A 19,198-nucleotide genomic window follows, 5' to 3' on the forward strand; every position below is an offset into this window, starting at 1 on the left:
TCATCTCATTATGGCTTGTGGCAGATTAGTATCGGGTCCAGCGACAAGCCATTATATAACGCTGCAAAATGGCATCCTTCCCAACATAAACATACACTAAAACTCAGCAGCTGAATTTTACATTACCACACGACATCTAGCTCAATCTGTACTGTGGTACCAACGCCACGTTTGAAAAAAAATGGTATAGTCTGTGTTTGTAATCACATACTTAACCTCAAATAAACTGAACACTATCACCATACCAGTTTTTCAGTGTTGCAGCTTTCTACAACGACTTAATTATGCAATATATGCATCATTTTTAGTGTCATGATTCTTCAAAGTCTTTTTGACCTTTAGTTAAAGGTCAAGATTAGAAAAATAGAAATTCAGCTGTTCCAAGTTCATTTTCACGAATTATTGACGGGTAAACCCTCTTCCAAAACAAATCAATATAGGATCACTGAAGAAGAAAATAAACGTTACTTATGTACCAGTCAGTTTAGAGTATTTGTGCACTTAAGTACCCGAAAGTGCAGCTGCAGGCTATTAGTAAGATGGCTGTTGTTTTCTTTTTTCAATAGGCTCCCAAAACGACTGGGAGATCCCACTTTTGATTTCAGTGATCAGAACTGATTGATCATTTTGATAGATTTTTCATTTAAAATCCCAACCAATACATCCATAATAATTTGGATCTTTTTATCTTAAAAACTACACAGCAAGGGAATTTGTTTAACCATTTATCTTTTGCTCTCACACTGAAAGTAACAGTTGCTTTGACGTCATCAGCTTTAGTGAGCATATACACAGTTAACTTATTAATGTAGCTTGGGACCAACAGGGGTCAGTGTAGAGTTGTGTTCTGATATGAGGGGATGACTACCTTCTTTTCCCCCTCCCCCTCCTCCTCCTCCTCCTCTTCCTCAATTTGCCCACACTTTTCTGGGCCACTGGGGTCGGGACTGTGGTTGTACTGCTGACTGGATGATGTGACCGACAGCTGTCTCTGGAGCCGCAGAACCTCCCTCTGAGACTCCCTGAGAAGCCTCTCGAATTCCACTCTGCCAGATGGAACAGGGGAGCCCTGCACAGACACAAGCATCAAAGGCGGCTGTAAAACAATAACGTCATCAAATTTGGACAGTATTGTTGTGAATAAACAATTTCAAACTACATCCCATGTACTTATCTCAATTAAAGACTGATAATCTCAATCAGTAATATATATACTCATGTGCAATTTGATCTAAAACTGGCCTAGACCTCTCTGTGCAACTTAAAACAAACTTCAAAACAATCTAAAATTCTGTTTACTAAATTCCTATGTATTAAAAAGTAGAGAACATGGGGGGGGGGGCACTGCATAACTTAAAGGAGAACTTCGATCGATTTAAACATGCAGCTTCATTGCTCAAGCTACCCTTGACTTGCCAGTACCGAAGACGCGAACAAATTTGGTCCAGCCATTACAGAGCTCCGTGAACTGAGATGTAGCATTGAACGCTAACAGCATGGGGTCAGAACTTCACGCTGTGTTTTAAGCATCTTAACATGCTCCACATCTCACACCAAAAGTTATGCAACATCAGCAGACACCTTAGCACACAGCACTGTAGCGTGTATGACTCAAAATGAATAAAAAAGTAGTTAAAATAGTGTGTTTGTGCAAGCAGCTACTTACCTGTTTGTTGACATCCGTGTGTTCCGGTAGCTAGACCAAACTAGCATATCCATCGAGCGTGCACTTAACAGGCTAAACAGGCTATTGTAAGGCTCATGGCTCATGACAGGCTGTAACATGGACATGTACATTATGAACATAAACACGAAAATGCTGGAATACGTTTCCGTCTCCGCCAGTGAGGGAGTAAGTGCACGCTCGACGGATTGACTAGTTTGGTCTAGCTACCGGAAGACACGGATGTCAACAAACAGGTAAGTAGCTCCTTGCACAAACACACTGTTTTAACTACTTTTTTATTCAGTTTGAGTCATACACGCTACCGTGCTGTGTGCTAAGGTGTCTGCTGATGTTGCATAACTTCTGGTGTGAGATGTGGAGCATGTTAAGACGGTTAAAACACAGTGTGAAGTTCTGACCCCATGCTGTTAGCGTTCAATGCTACATCTCCGTTCACGGAGCTCTGTAATGGCTGGACCAAATTTGTTCGCGTCTTCGGTACTGGCAAGTCAAGGGTAGCTTGAGCAATGAAGCTGCATGTTTAAATCGACCGAAGTTCTCCTTTAACACAACAACATGCAGTAAATCTGATACGAGGTCATGGATATAAAAATATCTGAGCCATCTAATATGGACAAATTTAAAATTTTCCATTTCAAGTTCAAGTCCTATTAAAGACCACTTATTAAAGACCACTTCTCCCTCCCTCCCTGTCACCTCATCACATGGTGAAAATGTGTTTCAGTTGAACACAGGTTCCAGCACAGGCTCCCTGGATCGATGCACAGGTCACCCTTTAAGACTCTTTATTCTTAAACACAGCATATGTTCATATTCAGAATAATGAGCTCCTCAGTTAATGGACCAGTAATTACAAACAGGCACTTAGGAAGGCAGCCTATTCCTGCACTGTCATCTAGTCATCAGCAGTGACGCAGCCTTTGTAATATGGGCTTAAGAGGGAGTTAGGATGAGTAGTACCTGTGTTGTCCAGCAGAGGGCGAGCTTGTGGCATTATGAGCATGAGGCAGGGCTGATGTGTATGGTTAGAGGGAACAAATCAGGGAGCACAGTTCAATGAGGGCTAAGTAAACTAATTGTGTTATGAATACCTTAGTGGTGCCCAGCCGTGCCTCCAGCTCTCTGCACTCTTTCTGTAGGGCAGCGATCTCTTTATCCTTACACAGCAGTGCATCAGCATGTTGGGCAAGGTCACGAGCTCGCTGACGGGCAAAAGCCCTCTTGTACTGTTCCACTGACCCGGGTCTCATCAGTGACGGGGAGTTCACCTTCACAAAAGTGAGAAGGAAGTATGTATTAATCACCAGAAAGGAGAGCAACTGAATCATGGGTAATGTAGGTGCAAGGTTTTGAAAGGAGGAAGAATGCGTGAGATAGAAGGAGCAATATCTCTGGTTCTGATGTATTGGTTTTGATCATTCGTTTTTAAACTGTCCATAATGAGTCAAATGGAGTGCAATGACAGTGGACTGTTATTTAAATCCTGGCACCCACTTTACCCACAATTCAACCTAGTTACTGTATGACATCACTGAAGGTAGTATATCAGATTACATGCAGCTTCCTCCAGAGCCACAGAAGCTTTTATAGTACTTTTTTCCCTTACGTAGTACTACTCCTCAAGACCTGTAAACACACATTAATGTGTAAAATAGGTGGAGCTATGCTTTGAGAACACATTTCATGTAGTTCTACTGTCAAGCTTCTGAGCAAGGTGCTCTCAGTGTTTTGTGAGGAATTTCTGGCTCACACTTTGGCTATAAGCAATGCCAAATAGAACAGCATGCTAACTCACTAACTAGCTAAGCCATCTTTGATTAGATTCGATCCACAACAGTTTTTTTTTGGGAAGTCAGAACTACATCGCTTTGCCCTTCAGTGAGCAGCAGGAGGTGAGAGGAGGAGGAGGAGGAGGGGGAAGGTCCCTCCCTCAGTCTGGTGAACAGGTGCACTCAGAATAAACAGCAGCCAGTGATCACAGCTGGGGCAAGGATAGGTGGTCCTTAGATTACTGTATTCTTTGCTACTGCTTTTCAGGAGAGACTACCACTACTTACCACTTTAGAACTCAAAGTCAGATATTGTGCATCATGCAGCTTTCATTACAATAGTATCTGAATCTCGTATGGTGGAATTAGATCAGATCTTATTATGGTGTTCGTGTCTCATGCCTAATGAATAACAATTTCAACATTAATTTGTAAGTTGTGGCAAGACACTTTTAAAATTGTACATTGTGCCTCCATGAGAAATAAAACTTTTATATTTCATTAAGTTTGGGTTTGCTTCATCTAATCTCTTTTTCAGGGATGTTTCCTGCTGAAAATTGAGTTGTTGCAGCCATTCTAGTGATGCATTCAATTATCCAAATAGCGTGCTGCTCTGTTTGAAAAAGGCTCCTATTCATCACATGCTTAACTATTCCATTCAACTCATTACAGGACTTCATGTTGATGTGCTGATGTGGACGGTGGTGCTTGATAATGAGGCAGCCAGTATTTGGGTCAGAGTGAGGGCAAGCACAGTGGACAGCGCGGTTAGCTGTGAAAATGTTTGTGCGGCGTACCACTTTGAGGTTGGCCTCCTGCAGCTTCCGTGCCCTCTCTTCCAGCCTCTTAGCCAGAACAGCCAGCTCTGTGTTCTTTCTCCTCAGCCGCCTGACCTTCTCCTCGGTCTCTGGGGCGCTGCTCTTCCGCTAAACACAGGGGAAACAAATATCATCATCAGACAATGCCGTGAATATTAACAACAATGCAGCGATGCCAAATGAGAAAGTCACATAAACAGTTATTTAGAAGGCTTGAAGAGAGTTTTGTATCGGGGGGAAATTCATAGAAAGAGACACAGGAAATTATTGTAAAAAAACAAAACCGAGCAAGTTTCAGCTCCAAACTGAAACAGTGCACGTTTTAAATGTTTTGTTCGCCTTTTCTGTGCACCTGGCCTACTTTCTCTGAAGCCTTCAGTCGAGACTACAAACCCTCTGTTATTTTTAGTCTTACCAGCAGGCCATTCTCCTCCCTCAGTGTGGTACAAGTCTTCTCCAGCTCATCAAGGGCTCGCAGCAGTTCAGAGTTCTGACGCACCAAGAAGCCATAGTCAGTTCCATTCTGAAAAACATACAACAAAGACAGATGCAGAATTTATCAACTACTGTTTTTTGTTTTGTACAAAAACACGGCGAAACAGAGGAGTATCAGTGTATCTGTCTTCGATGAAACTGGGATTGAGTTTCATTTTTCTAAAATTGGTTCAATCATGTTCCATCTCTGACTTACAGGAAAGCCTGCCTCTGCTGTCAGCCAATGTTTACATAGCTGCTGTCTAATGGTGGCCGACAGATGACAGCACACTGAAAAGGCTTTTCATTAGGCAATCTCAATCAGCCTAGCACTGGCACTCAACACCTATTATACCACACACTAACTCGGCATAAGAGAGATCTGCTTGCATATTGAGCTATGAGGAAAGGAGAAGGAGAGCAGAGAGAGAGGAAGAAGAGTGATTACATAAAGCTGATTCATAAAGTATTCAGGCACACCCATTTCTTTTGTTTTACTAATCTTGTTATTTAAGATACTTCATTCTAAATGAAAAAGTTGTGATGTGGTTTAGCTCTCCCCTCTCATCCACACTGGGTGAATTGGCCCAAAGCCGCTTCGATGCTGTTTAGCTGCTCATGTGCTTTTATTTGTTATTGTGTAGACAAATGAATCTTCACTTTACTTCTTGTCTAGCTTACTGATGATTGAACCATGACCTCATGGTTGAAACATTATCATGTTAATAGGGTCGCCACATATTGTAAATTAGTGAGCATTTGTCTCACGCTCAGGTCTGTTTTGTGCCTGCACCTTAGGGAACTTAGGATGATGGACTGTGATTAAAGTTGTTTGGTTAGAAACAAAGAATGGCATCCAAAAGATAGTGTTCATCCAATGGCTGCAGTCAGCTGTCATGTGCTGAAATACAGTATATAGACACTCTGATGGTTTTATAGTACTTTTATAAAGCATAGCAGTCCTGGGTGTCACACAAATAAGCTTGTTATCTTGTGAGCTGTTAGTGAAGAGACAGCTCAACAATACCGCCAACGGTCCATGTGGCAGAGAGTCAATGTGGTGATCATGACTGTCATTAGTGTTTATCGTCCAAGTGGAGGAACCCAGGAAGTGGTAAATAACCCCAATTAGTCTTTCATCTGAACAGAAACGGTGTCACCCAGCCCCTGTGATAGGGATTCTCCATATGAGCCCTGGGGCTCACTGAGAACAGACCTGGCACACATGAATGTGACGGCTGCAGTGAGAGCAGATGGACGGATGGGGTGAACTGATAAGCTGTAGGTAAGGGGACCATTTGTCCACACCTTCAACGCAACTGTCAACTAGACTGACCTTGCCTGTCTATGTGGACTAATTGATGTTGCTGAGAAAGGTTATATTGCCTCATTGTTACCTGTGGTCAGTTTGACGAGTGTGAGACAGTCTGCATGCCCCTACCTCAGTGTTCATACACATTTTTCACTTTTAAGGGTAATTTTCAAAATTTTCCAGCACCTTATCGGTGGGGTAAAACACATATGTACAGGAATATATATACTCATAATTTTTTTTTTTTTTTACTTTTTATCACAATTATGTACATTGCATTAGGCTGTAAACATCTGAGATTATGTTTCATAATAGAAAAACATTAGAAATTAAAGTTAGTAATAAAGTTGATAAAAGTTTTATCCAAAAAAGGCAAGCAACTTTGCGTTCTTCAGGCACAATTGCACAGAGACAAAGAGAGACCTGTGAGCACCCTGTAATTTTCTTTTATGACATACATTTTTATAAGCCACTCGCTTATTCATGAAATCTCATTATATTGAACGTGTCATCAGTCCAAATTGCATCAAATTCACCCTCTCCTCAGCCATCCCAGCAGGCTACATGAGTGACGATACAAACACACACACTGATTTTATTTCTCCTTGTAATAAGCAAACTATCCAGTCTAATCCCAATTTTGTCAAAGACACAGAGTTATAATGTTAAGCACATTCAAGCACTTAAACTAAAATCCAAGCACTTTTCAGACCTTAAAAACACAACTTTGAAATTCAAGCACTTTCAAGGATTTCAAGCGCCCGTACGAACCCCGCTACCTGTAGCCACTGCACAGACAGATGAAGGAAGGAGGAAGTGACTAAAGCCCATAGACTGTGGTATGTCACCAAGACAGCACACAGATGTCTCCACATGTGAAACACCAGTAGACCTGTTAAAATGTGTCTCCATGATGCTCTCGAGACCTCATTACTCCGCTACAGCAACGCTTTTATGAGACTAATCTTATATCAAAAATTCTGATGACATGGTGTGCTAAATCATGTGACCGTCATCTTGAGATTATGTTGTCATGGTTACAGCAGATGATGGGTGAACTGATGGCTCTCTGGAGGGAGGCTAACCTGTAACTTAAGTCAACACTAATGACCAGCTGTTTAGTAAACCAGCAGCTGAGGCTCCTGTGTGTTCATCTTCCAGTACAATTGTTATGGTAACACACGGACGTCCTCTCTGAATATCTAGTTAGTAAATTACAAACCAGTGCCAGACAGACCATATGTTTTAAAGGGTAACACCACGCAAACCAGCAGACACAATATTTTGAATGAAATTATTAACACAAGATGTTGTGAGGAAAATCATTCACACATACATATTGATATACAAAAACTTGCATATCAAAGTGGCAGAATTTTAATTGCAATGCAGATCTAAAGCAAAATCACTCAGTTGTGGCCAGACGCACAGCTGTTCCCCAAAATAAGTGCATGTTTTATTAAATGTCCACTACTATCTAAAAGAAGCTGTAAAAAGTCACAGCAAATAAATCATCAGTATTTGTCACTGTAGGCTAAAAAAGGTGCTGGTGATGACATTTATTATCAATACAGGCATTGAGTCAGCAAGTATATTCTCCTTAAACTTGAATGCTCCCTTGGAACATCTTGGAAGCAACAAAGATACTGTAGGGCAACATTTCATCTTACAATTTTGGTTAAGCGTGACTGCACCTCATGTATTTGAAACTACCTCTAAAGCCATTATACCAATTCACATTTAAATTTCACCTTGAGACTTGTTTGAAATCTATCTCTCTTTACGGTCTGTATTTTCCCTGCAGCAGTCATATAACGTATTTACTATATATATATAGATATATTAAGGTACATAGAGAAACTGCACACAAAAGTGTATGGTCATAAAAATATACTATGAACAGCACTGTGTGACCACGCTATTTCCTCTGCTGATGACACATGAATTTTTCAGGGACACCGTGGCGCGACTTATCAAACTGCCTTGGTTTGATTTATCTCTTGTAATGTAATGTTAGGATTAAGGGAACCAAAACATCTGGTAAATTCTTACCTCTGTTAAATACAATAGAAAAACACACAAAAACTATTCACTCCTGCTGTAACTAACAACTTAAAATAAAATGACATTGTATACTTTTTGAAAAAGGTTCTTCAAGACAGGCTTAACTTGAATACCAGAGAGTCAGAACATAAAGCCACCAGCTTAAATGAGGAGCAGAAAGGCTCTTTGCCCCGACAAATTTTGATTTGCTACATACTGAATTTACATTACAGTTGGGACACATCATGCTGCGCTGTAAGCAGTCCGACCAAAAGGAATGACACAGGAGAGGCAATTTTCTAAAACACAGGAATTGTACAATTAAAGGTCCCATATTATACAGTTTTTCATCAATTTCACACAGCTGTCAGAGATCCAACAACTCTGTATTCGATATGCATTGCCCCAAACCCATCCATGTTCCTGAATTCCAGCTGTCTAAAAGTCTCTCTGCTGCGCTCTATTCAGAGCAGTCTGTTTCTGTGCCTGCACCTTTAAATGCTAATGAGCTCCGTCTGTCAACGCCTACTTGGGGAGCCCTTCCTGCTAGTCACTCTCAGGGACAGGAAGCCCCTTATGCTAACGGTAGCACGCGCTAATGTTTACGGTGTAACCGAACCAGTTTGACCCAGAAGGAGAGGCTCCTGAAGTAGTACAGACTCTGTGGCTGCAGCAGGACGTTTCAGAATTGTTAGTGTGTCTGAATAATGTTAGTTTGTTTGTATGTGTTTTTACAGTTACTACCATGTAGCTAATGGCTAACAGCTAGCTAAAGCTGTGTTTGTCTCCAACACAGTCTCCAAACTCTTGGACACTGTTCGCTTCATCTCTGTCTCCAGTCTGCACGTGTTTCCAGAATTTTTACTGTGACAACAAAGCTCCCTCGTAATATTATTAACATTAAACTTGCTTCAAAAGCCATTGCATAGCAGACCGAAGCGGAGCTAACTAGTTAGCCAATTTCCAGCTGACTTCACCAGACTCGTCGGCAATGGTAAATACTATCAAACCGCGGTGACACTTATCGGTGGCTCGGGTGCTGTTGCTGGGTCCGGTACGGTTGGGACTGATCCTTTTACGAGGGTCAGTTTCGAGGTAAAGCCAGCTTTGTACTGACCCTCGTTACTGAAGCAGTCCTATGTGAAGTGGTTAGCACACACATACAAGCTAACACGAACCGCACCCTGCACGTTGTCGTTAAAAATGAAACACAACCACTGTCTCTTCTGTTGTTCTGTAGCTGGGACAGAATATAGACAGTTATGTTGATTATTACAACCAACAACAGAGCAATTCGCGTGTCTAGCTCTGAGCGACAACGTTGCGAAACACTGCTGTCTCTCCGCTGGACACACCAAACTTCACCTCGGGGATGAACGCCCCCCTCTCTGTTATCTCCTATCACCGCGCAGAGGAGGCGGGCCTATGATAATGACTCCTTTCGTTACATAACGAAAGGAGCAGACTCTGAACAGCCTGTAGGAGCGCTGTGTTACCAGTGGGTGGGCTGCAGAGACCATGCAGGAATCACTTGTTTTCCTCATTCTGGGAGTTGGCAGGTTATATATGTAGAGAGCAGAGAAAACGTGTTTTTTTATGTTATGGGACCTTTAAAGGTACCGCTTACCAAGAAGTGATGCCCATGGTGCACCTCATCATACTCACTTCAGTGTGACTGCTTCACAACACTTAGTCAGTCGCTAACCTTAGAGGTTCTGTAATTAACACTTGTAGCTGCTTGACAAAAAGGCTTTTCTTTGGGGTACTAGTTCATTTCAGTTCAAATCAGTCTTTATTTTCCTGCATGGAAGCTTTGGCTTGCAGCATAACAAAAACAGATATTTGTGTTAAAAGAAAAAACAGTAAAAAAATAAATAAAAATATTCAAGCAATCAAAATCAATTAAGTTAAAGTTAAAGTAAGGGAATAAAAAACAACTAAAAAAGAGGATGGTTGCATTGTGTGCAACTAAAGGGGGTGAAGGGAAACATGACGGTTTGTATACCAGTGGAAAGGTTTAAACATAAAGAAGCAGGATAAAATACTCAGTTTGAATCACCAGCTGTTAGCACAGCAGTAGATGTCAACATAGGTCTGATAGAAGAGCAAAGGAGGGTGGATCAGAAAACAGTGGGGCTTTTTTTCCGGGCGATAATAGTAAGTATAGTAATGAAGAACTGCAACAAAGCTCAATGCAAGTCAAATGTTTCACAGGAGGTTAACAAATGCAAAAAAAAACCTGAAGAATAAGATAAGAATAAGAAAGTAAGTTAAAGGTAGTGGACTTCACATACAGTAGCAGCATAGTATGAGGTGTTTGATGCGAGTGTGACCCACCACATGATGCCAAAAGCTAAAGGAAACAAGACACCAGTTACACTTAATAACACCACCAAGTGATGCTCAAAAACTTGCAGAAATAATTGCAGCCTAAATATTTTTTTTGGATTCAAGCAGAGATGTTATTTTCCCTTTTGTACACAGTGGCACGTAGAGAATTAGCCTCAGCTCTCAGATGAACTTTGTGTCCTTGAGAGTTATTTTGCTATTAGTTAGAGGTCTCAGTCGGTCCCAATGTCCCAGTCTTTCTCTCAGGAGGATGATGCTAAAGCCCAATCAATCATCTCAGAGGAAGGCCAGCCAGAGTGAACCCAGCCTCGGCCTGCCTCCATTCTGATTCTAATGCTCTTGGAGCTCGTCCATGTCTTGTAATTGTTCCCTGGGAATCGCACTGAAACACACCGAAGGCTTTTCTTTAGGCATGAGGTAATGCTGGCTTCTTACAAACTAACAACCACACTGCCCTTGCTTCCCTTTCTGCCACAAAAAAGGGCTGCAGGTGGCGAGGTCCACTCAAGGCCAGTGTATTAGCATTCAGCCAGTTCTTCTCTCTCTAGGCAGTGCTGTTTTCATATGGGCCTGGCTCAGTTAGCAAGGCAGATGTACCTCAGTGGCAGGAGGGCAGGGGTCTGCACACAAACGTCTGTCAGGAGAGCCTGAGCCTTTGGGCAGGGCAGACGGGCCTAATGGAGCCATCTCCCGACACTCTGTTTGAATCTGGCTACAATAACTGTGGATACAAGCACACACTCACACCATTCGCACTATACTTACACTGTTTATCATGTACAATGTAAATTTTTGTTGAGCATTTTTCATTTTCATTGTATTATACCAGTATAATGGCTGGCTATAAAATTGAGTATTAAATTTGATTGTGAAGCTGCATTTTATTTGGTTTTTTGTTGCATCCATCCATTCACATGAAGTGACGCAGAATTTATCTGAAATTTCAAGTAAGACCTTATTATGTAACACCAGAAAGGGAAACTGGATATTCCTGTTATACTCTTATTAAACTGATTTTGCTGTGAGAACTCCTGTGCAGCTGATAAAAGCAGGGTGCTGTGTAAGATATTTAGTGCTGGGAAAAACCTCTAAGGCATCTGGGTCAGCTTTTCATCACAGCGGCATTCTCTGGTTTCTTTCTCTACCTAAGAAGGTGAGGAACTGAATCAAACAGGAGTTCAATCACTTTCTGCTTTTCAGATCACTACAAAGAAGGTTACACTTTCCCGTAAATCAGCTTTTCAGAAAGAAGTCCTTTCACACAAACACCTGAACCTGCAGTGAACCTGAATTTCTTTCATAGGAGATGTGTCCTTGTGAAAGACACTACTCCGAATAACTGACTGTGAAAGAGACTGTACTTGTATAGTACTCTAAGCATAGCCAGTGAAGGACAAACTCTACCATCACATGGCTGTCAGAATTTGGCAACACAGCAGGTGGTTCCAGCACCAACAGATGTTACTGACACTGTTATTAAATGCAAGTGGAGCAATGCACTTTAAGTCACTTTGATATGGAATTAAAATTAAGTTTTAAAGGTCAAATAAAACAATCTAGCTTGAGTTAATAATGGAATAATATCAACCCCTCCCTTAAACCCTCCCTTCGGGGCCACTTCTCCAAATCACATGAACGTGCACTGCTTGACTACAGACTGCCCTGTAGCACAGAGACGCATTAGCGGATAGTTTGCTACTTTCAACAAGCTCTCTTTGCTCTTTGAGTCAAAAAATACATAAATAAACAATACAACAAATTGGCTGTTGTACCAGTGCGGCAGTAGTTACTGCTCCTCTCTGCGGTTGCGTGCTTTGTGCTAACGTTAGCTGTTGAACGACTCTGTTGCTGCAGCATCTCTGTCTTTGACTCAGGGACTGTGTGCTTTGTTGTGCTACTTAGCTCTTGAACAATAGTGAGAGCAGCACATTACTCGAATTGTTAACCATATCCAACTACCTCATGTCTCACTCACAAGTAAGAAAACATCTACAGTAAGTGTGGAACATGGTTATTAATTGTTTCACTGCTGTAAAGTCAGCATGTTAGTATTAGGACATTTTGGCTTCACTTTAGTTGCCATTCTTTTGCAACTAGCTCAATTAACTTTAACAATATATTTGTGCCAATCCAAAAAGAACCGTCTCTGGCTGAGCCACATGGAAGATTCTGGTCATATGTCATAGGTGCATGAGCAGAGTGTGTGAAGCTGGCAGATACATAGCTAGACATGGACTTATTGGAGACCTGAGCAGCTACAAGCATCGGATTTTTTCCCTTTTCTAGCATAGCATTTGATTCATTGTTTGCTGTCAGGGTGTTGGGTGATTTTCTATAAACACAACTAAAAACGCTTATAAAATAACTTAATAACCCCATCTTATTCTTATAACTGGGATAAAAGCGTGACATTAAACAAAATCGTCACAAGTGAATTGTTACTAATTATTTCTTCTAACAAGCTGACACTGACAAGACTGTTTTGTAAAGAGAGCAGCCTGAATTGCCTTTTGATTATCTGGGTCAGAAGCTGTTTCATGTGCCTCGAGGGGTCTGAATGGAAACAGCTTAGGGTTTTCTGGAATTTAGCATTTTATTGCAAGCTCTAAAGTGGAAAAGCAACACAGACACCATGGATGGATGAAATAAAAACAGCAGATAGAACCCAGTCTATTATAACAAATCTTCATATTAAATTGACCACTCTCAGTGTATGACAGGTTTTATATAGCTTAAAAAAATAAATGATATAGATAAAGACATTATCAATATGTGAGGGGAAATTAAAATTTGCCTAAAATGAGTTATGAAAATATTTTCTGAATCAAATAAGGTCTTTCAAAGCTAGAAAATTATGAATTTTAAATTGCTCTATTGTTGTTATCAAAACATGCTCCACTCACAGCTTCAAGGTGTTGTTTTTATTAGAAATATTAGTAAATATTAAGTTATCCAGATATTCTGATGATGACCCTGAGGGCTGAAAACACACGAAAAGAGAAAACCTGCAATATAAAGCTTATATCTTTGCAATATTCATTAGAGAATACTCTATTTGGCAAAAAGAAAAGCAGAAAAAATTCAAACAAAGAATGTTGATAATATATGTAAATAGACTTTAAAGACTATTAGGAAAGGAGAAAGGTAGATGTCACATCTTTATTATATTTTTTGACACAATAGGGGACTCTGGCTTAGACTTTCTAAAAATTTTAATAGGTCATTAAATATCCATGGACGTATTCTTACATATTCATAAGGTCTCACAACCAGATTATCCTTTTGTCTGGGAGCCACAGCAAGCTTCTGTAGGGCGTATGGAAATGTCTACAGTCTCTTTCACCGAAACACCAACATCAGCATGTTTAGCTGACAGCTAGAAATCCCCCACTGGAAGTCTCAGAGGAGACAAAGACACAGACATGCACATAGGCGCGCGCGCACACACACACACACACACACACACACACAAACGTGCGATTTGCCATTGTTAGTTCTTTGTTGGACATGATATTTTAAGTGGCAGTATTAGAGCTTCAATTTGTGCACCATTTCAGCCAATGTCCAAACAGTCTGAATTACAACAACACAAGCAATCACAGGGTCTACTATTAAAGCAATGCATCAATAAACCACTAATAATAGTTTCTGACTAAAAATGTTAAATTGTTTATCTATTCTGGCTACAACTGGATGGAAACAAAGATAACACATAGTAGCAACCTATTACACATTTGTAAATCCGATGGTCTACTGGCTACATATTTGAATATATGATATTGAAGCAATAAAGGGAATCTATGCTATCTAATATGAAATAAATGTTTTTATTGCAATGTGTGCAATGCAGCTTATTTAAAAGATACATAAGAGCCTGTATTCTTTAAAAAAAAAAAAGAAATTCAGCTGCTAAAATATAATACATATGAGAGCTTCTGAAGTTGGGTTATTTCCATTTCCTTACATTTTTATCTTGGCTTTTCAGAAAATTACAGATTACATTTTATAAATGCACAAACTGCGAGTGCTTCCTGCTGAGTTTCATACAGTACCGTCGCTCAGAGGATTGGCATAAAGGATGCAGTCTGCTGAATCTGGAAATGTGCCTTAATTAATCCCAATATTGATAGGGGGGGAACCCAACCCTCAAACACCACATGAAGGTTGACTCCTGAACACAGTTTTAATTACCAGCAGAGGCAAGACATAGAAAAACTATAACCAAGGGAAGGGGAGTCCACTCATGTGTCCACTAATGGACATCAGAATATCAGTGAAGCGTTACAATTTAGAGCCGAATCAATGACTCTCTTTATCTCTGCTGTCTCTTACAACATCAATGGTTTTCTAATGGGGTGTTCTAGACTGCTCTGCTACAAACATCCTCACAAGTCACTAATACGTTAGGAATATATCTGTTTTGATCTTTGACTAGAGAGAATACATTGCAGTCTTTTTTGTTTTGCTCTATCATCATATACATCTCTTGTGGTTTAACACTCCACTTCTAATTTTGCCAGGGCAAAGAATGCTCAGAAATTTCTTTCAGCTGCCCAAGCCTGAGCTTTCCTAATTACTATGATCACTGTAGCAATATCCACTTTATTTATAGGACAAAAAACATGGCAAAGCGAATTGCTGAAGCTCAACCAAACTTTCCTCTAGGCTTCTATTTGCAGTGGTCTCACACAAAGCACAGAAATATCTTTTCAGCGATATTTCATGAAAAAGAACCACAAAGCTGTTTGTGGCCCAAGGTAGTTTATTAACAGCAGCTCTCTCTCTACACTCATATATAAGTCATGAAGAAGCCCTCTTAAGTGTCCTCTCAAATCCCCTCCTGTATTTATCACGACTCATCTCCCCCAGGGTACCTGGCGGTGACAGATTAGGGGGTCTCTCTTATGGCGGTGGAGAACAAAAGAGCCAACACAAGACACCCATTTGCTCCCCCCAGGGCGTCCAGCAACCTACCTCCGCCAACACTCATACAATCGTCCTCTGGGTGAGGTGGTGCTAAAATGAAATGCACTGTCTGGAAATGCTTGTTAGTGCATTTTCTCTTTCATATGTTCAGACACACCTTTTTCAGATAACCTTCATGTGCTGTCTAGGTTACATCCAAGTATGGGATTTCCAACCCTCATCGACTCATGCCACGATTTATTCTCATGTAGCAATGGGCAGATTGCCACAGTATGTGATGCCAGTCGTGATTTCACGATTAATCCAAGTTAAGAAATCAACATACAAGCCACTGTATCTACAATGCATTTTGACGTTAATTAGATAACCCATCCCATCAGCAAGATCTTGTCTCTACTATGGCACAGAGCTACTTTCTTATAAAACAAAATATTGCAAGACTGCCCGACCAACCCAGTAATTAAAATTCATGCAGGCATGGCTGCCTCATCACCTCACAGTCCACGAATAAAAAAATGTCACAATTGCCTGAGCCTCTAGGGGCTTAATAAGGCGTCAGACATGCAGGGAACATCTGGCTTTTAGAAAAGTCAAAAGATGAACACAAGGAGGGGTCGCCAAATTATTCCATTTAGTACAGTGTCAGCATAAGTGGATAGAGGGGAGACAGAATGTAGTGGAGATGATTTGTTTCTCGCCCGACCCTCCACAGGTTCAACCCCGAGAGCTTCAAAAGAAAATAACCCTTCATCTTGTCAAAGAAAATTGCATTTGCATACAAGCCCTGTCTACCCCCCGCTATCGCAGGAGCAACAACTTAATGTGTGGTCTCGCACAATAGCCACACTTCGAAAAGGTTTAACTAAATCTGATTCAACATTTAAAAGCACACTGGTTACCATAATGGGAAAAAGAGGCAACATTTGGCTTCATGACATGATGTTTAGAAAAGCAGTATTAAAGAAACAAAAACATGCACCCAAGTGTGTGAAGTTACCAGACTGAGGTTGAACTTCCTTTGTTTAATTAAGCTTTGGTAAAAACAGTCAAAGTGAGCAAATAACAAATATGGGCATTACTTTGCGAATTTCATTTTGCAGACTGGGCTGACCTCCAAAATCTACAATGCACTCAGCCAGAAATGAAAGTGCATAGAATTAATTGAAAAAATGCATCAGACCAGCCCCGTGAGGATCTTGTCGCTTTTTGATGTTGCCAAAAATCACTCCTCCTACTCAGTCACTGTCATCACTGTAGTTTTCCCCGGCAGCCAGCATCTCATCACCCAGAGCTCACTGATAAAGAGCCGGAAAATTCCCCTGGATGTTTCCAGTGTAGAGACATATTCTTAGTGAGCAGTGGAAAGTCCCATCCAAGTATCACCAGTCAGGTGCAAACATGCACAGTCATCGGTATTAACTGAGGTATTTAATGCAATATCACATTAAATGTCTGAACATGTTCATCACCTTTTGTAACTATTGTGCTTGTGTTTAGGTGATGTCCAGACCAGTCAGGAATTTACAGCTTATCGATGAGTTTGAGTGTTGGACATGTTGCGGAATATTGATTGGACTGTCCTTGACACTAGGATTTAACACTGACTTTACTTTTCAACACAATGAATTGGCTAGCACTTTGTTGAAAGGCAAAATGAAGTTAATAGGCTGACCCTGAAAGCACAGTTTAAGTATAATGGATCAACTAATATAATCCATTAGTAAGTTTAGCCATGGGGCAGATACTAAACATTTACAGTACAGAGCACGGGGCAGATCAGTCTTTGAGACTAGTATCTGGATGACAGGACCATTAATAAACTAACACTGACACAGACACACACATGCGCACACACACACACAGTGGGCGACAGTATAGTAGAGGACCAAGACAGCAAGTCTCTGACAACAATGTTGCACTTTTCAAATGTCTAAACACTTTTACAGTGTTCCACAACAAACCTTTACAAGTCACATTTAATAAATGAATATCTGGCAGAAGCACTCAGTAATGAAGGGCCTAAATGACCTTTCTTGACATTCAATGTATCAAAAGAAAATTAGTCTCCCTTTCCTTCTCCAGGCAAAAAGCATTTCCCATTGTGAGGAGGAACACAGGTCAACATGGGTCATATCTCACCAGCAGATTGGGCGCAGGACGAAATTATGCAGAGACGTCACAGACAGCAGAGAATGCCAAATACGTAGCAGTCTGGATGTAGAACTGTGAATGTATATGTGAGGAGGGAAAGCCAGAGATGCTCTATGTGACATTAGGTCTGTAAATTGACATTTATATTGTATTTACACACAATTCATAAACTGTTAGCCGAGACTGCTCGGCAAGGTGCCAACCTGCTCATCGGAGCAATTTAGGGTTTAGTATCTTGGCAATTCAGTCTATCAAAATGCTCTGACATACAGCTGGGGGAGATTCAAACCACCGGCCTACAGATTACTGGATGACCCACTCTACCCCCTGATCTACAGCCACCACAAACCATTTCCTGACATGTATTTACTGTATAACTACTTGATTGCCACTGTTCTCACAACAATTTAGGGGACGGATAAATTACCTTGTACCTTGTCATACTTTTGGGAAAACAATAAATGGGCTATACATGGGAATTTCTAGATAGATATAAAAGATGAGTTAGTTATCTCATCTGTGCAACTGTAAGTAATACTGTAAATGTCAAGGTCCCAAATAATTAGTATGTAATCTCTGAATCCCATATTTAGTGCTGTATATGTTGTTAAAGTGACACTCAATTTCTTGGCTCCACAGTTGTGACACATAAACATGTCTGACCCCTGCTCCATAGAGAATGTGTGTGGCTCGTACTAGCCAGACAGCAGACAGACAAACAGACAATGATGTTTGGGCTGCAATACAGTGAGAGACCAATACTCAAGAGATTCCTCTCTCAATGCTCTTATCAATTATTCACAAGTCATTACATGGCCAGCCAGTAAAACACACTCATGTGTGCACACATACATACAAATTGGACCTTGTGGCAAAAAGAGGACATACAAGATCTGCAACAGGAATAAATCTAAAAACAAAAACTAGAGCTGCAACAATAAGGTGATTAATCGGTTATTGAGAATTGGTTAGAGTCTCTGGTTGCAACTTCTCCAGTGTGTGTCCCTGTTTTACGTCATTGTAAACTGAGCGTATCCGTGCTGGTGGTTAAATAAAATGAGACATCTTTTCTTTAATGAGCCTTCGATATGTCTGTCTCACACAGCGGCTCATCATCATGTAAACCAGGTCTTCTATACAGACACACTGCTCTACTTTCAGTTCTCCCATAGGTGCAAACTGGGTCGGTGCTGACCTGTAGGGCTGGTGTCGGTGCATCAAACACCCAACACTCTCTGCATTCAGCAATAAATCAGCAGCAAAACTGACTTTTAATACTGGTTGTATCCTGCAAAATCTGACTGCACTTGTTACAGAGCTGCTTTGGCAGCATTTTTGCTGAGCATCATTTATGTCATTTTATCCACAGCAGGGGAATTGTTGACAGTGTTAAAGTGCCTATATTTACATGCTACAGAATCACAGCTGACAGCAGACTGAGTGACAAGCACTCTTGCATTTGGGCTTTTTGATGTCCCCTCTAGCTAAATGGACTGAGGTAGAGGTGTTCCTTGTGTGAGCAGAAGCACCCCAATATAAACAAAGAGAAGTGTCAGCCTTTCGTCAGAGCTGAAACACGCTTGTGGAATCTCCAAAGTTAAACAATCTAACCACATAATCCTAAGGCCTCTGGAAGAACTGTTTTCATTAACCCCTTTCACACACGCAG

At 40.8% G+C, this 19,198-nt stretch overlaps 1 protein-coding gene across 2 annotated transcripts in view; it reads right to left on the bottom strand.

Annotated features, from left to right (window-relative positions):
• tspoap1 (TSPO associated protein 1) overlaps positions 1-19,198 on the bottom strand; it is a 71,563-nt gene that overhangs the window by 37,584 nt on the left and 14,781 nt on the right. For both annotated transcript variants that reach the window (XM_030437787.1, XM_030437786.1), the window contains 4 exons: positions 4,690-4,797; positions 4,254-4,382; positions 2,779-2,955; positions 869-1,069 (listed from right to left, as the gene is read on the bottom strand). In XM_030437787.1, coding sequence (XP_030293647.1) covers positions 869-1,069; positions 2,779-2,955; positions 4,254-4,382; positions 4,690-4,797 — 615 coding nt within the window. The remainder of the gene's footprint in view (positions 1-868; positions 1,070-2,778; positions 2,956-4,253; positions 4,383-4,689; positions 4,798-19,198) is intronic.

Source organism: Sparus aurata, chromosome 13 (genome assembly GCF_900880675.1).
Source record: "Sparus aurata chromosome 13, fSpaAur1.1, whole genome shotgun sequence".
Classification (NCBI taxonomy): Eukaryota; Metazoa; Chordata; class Actinopteri; order Spariformes; family Sparidae; genus Sparus; species Sparus aurata.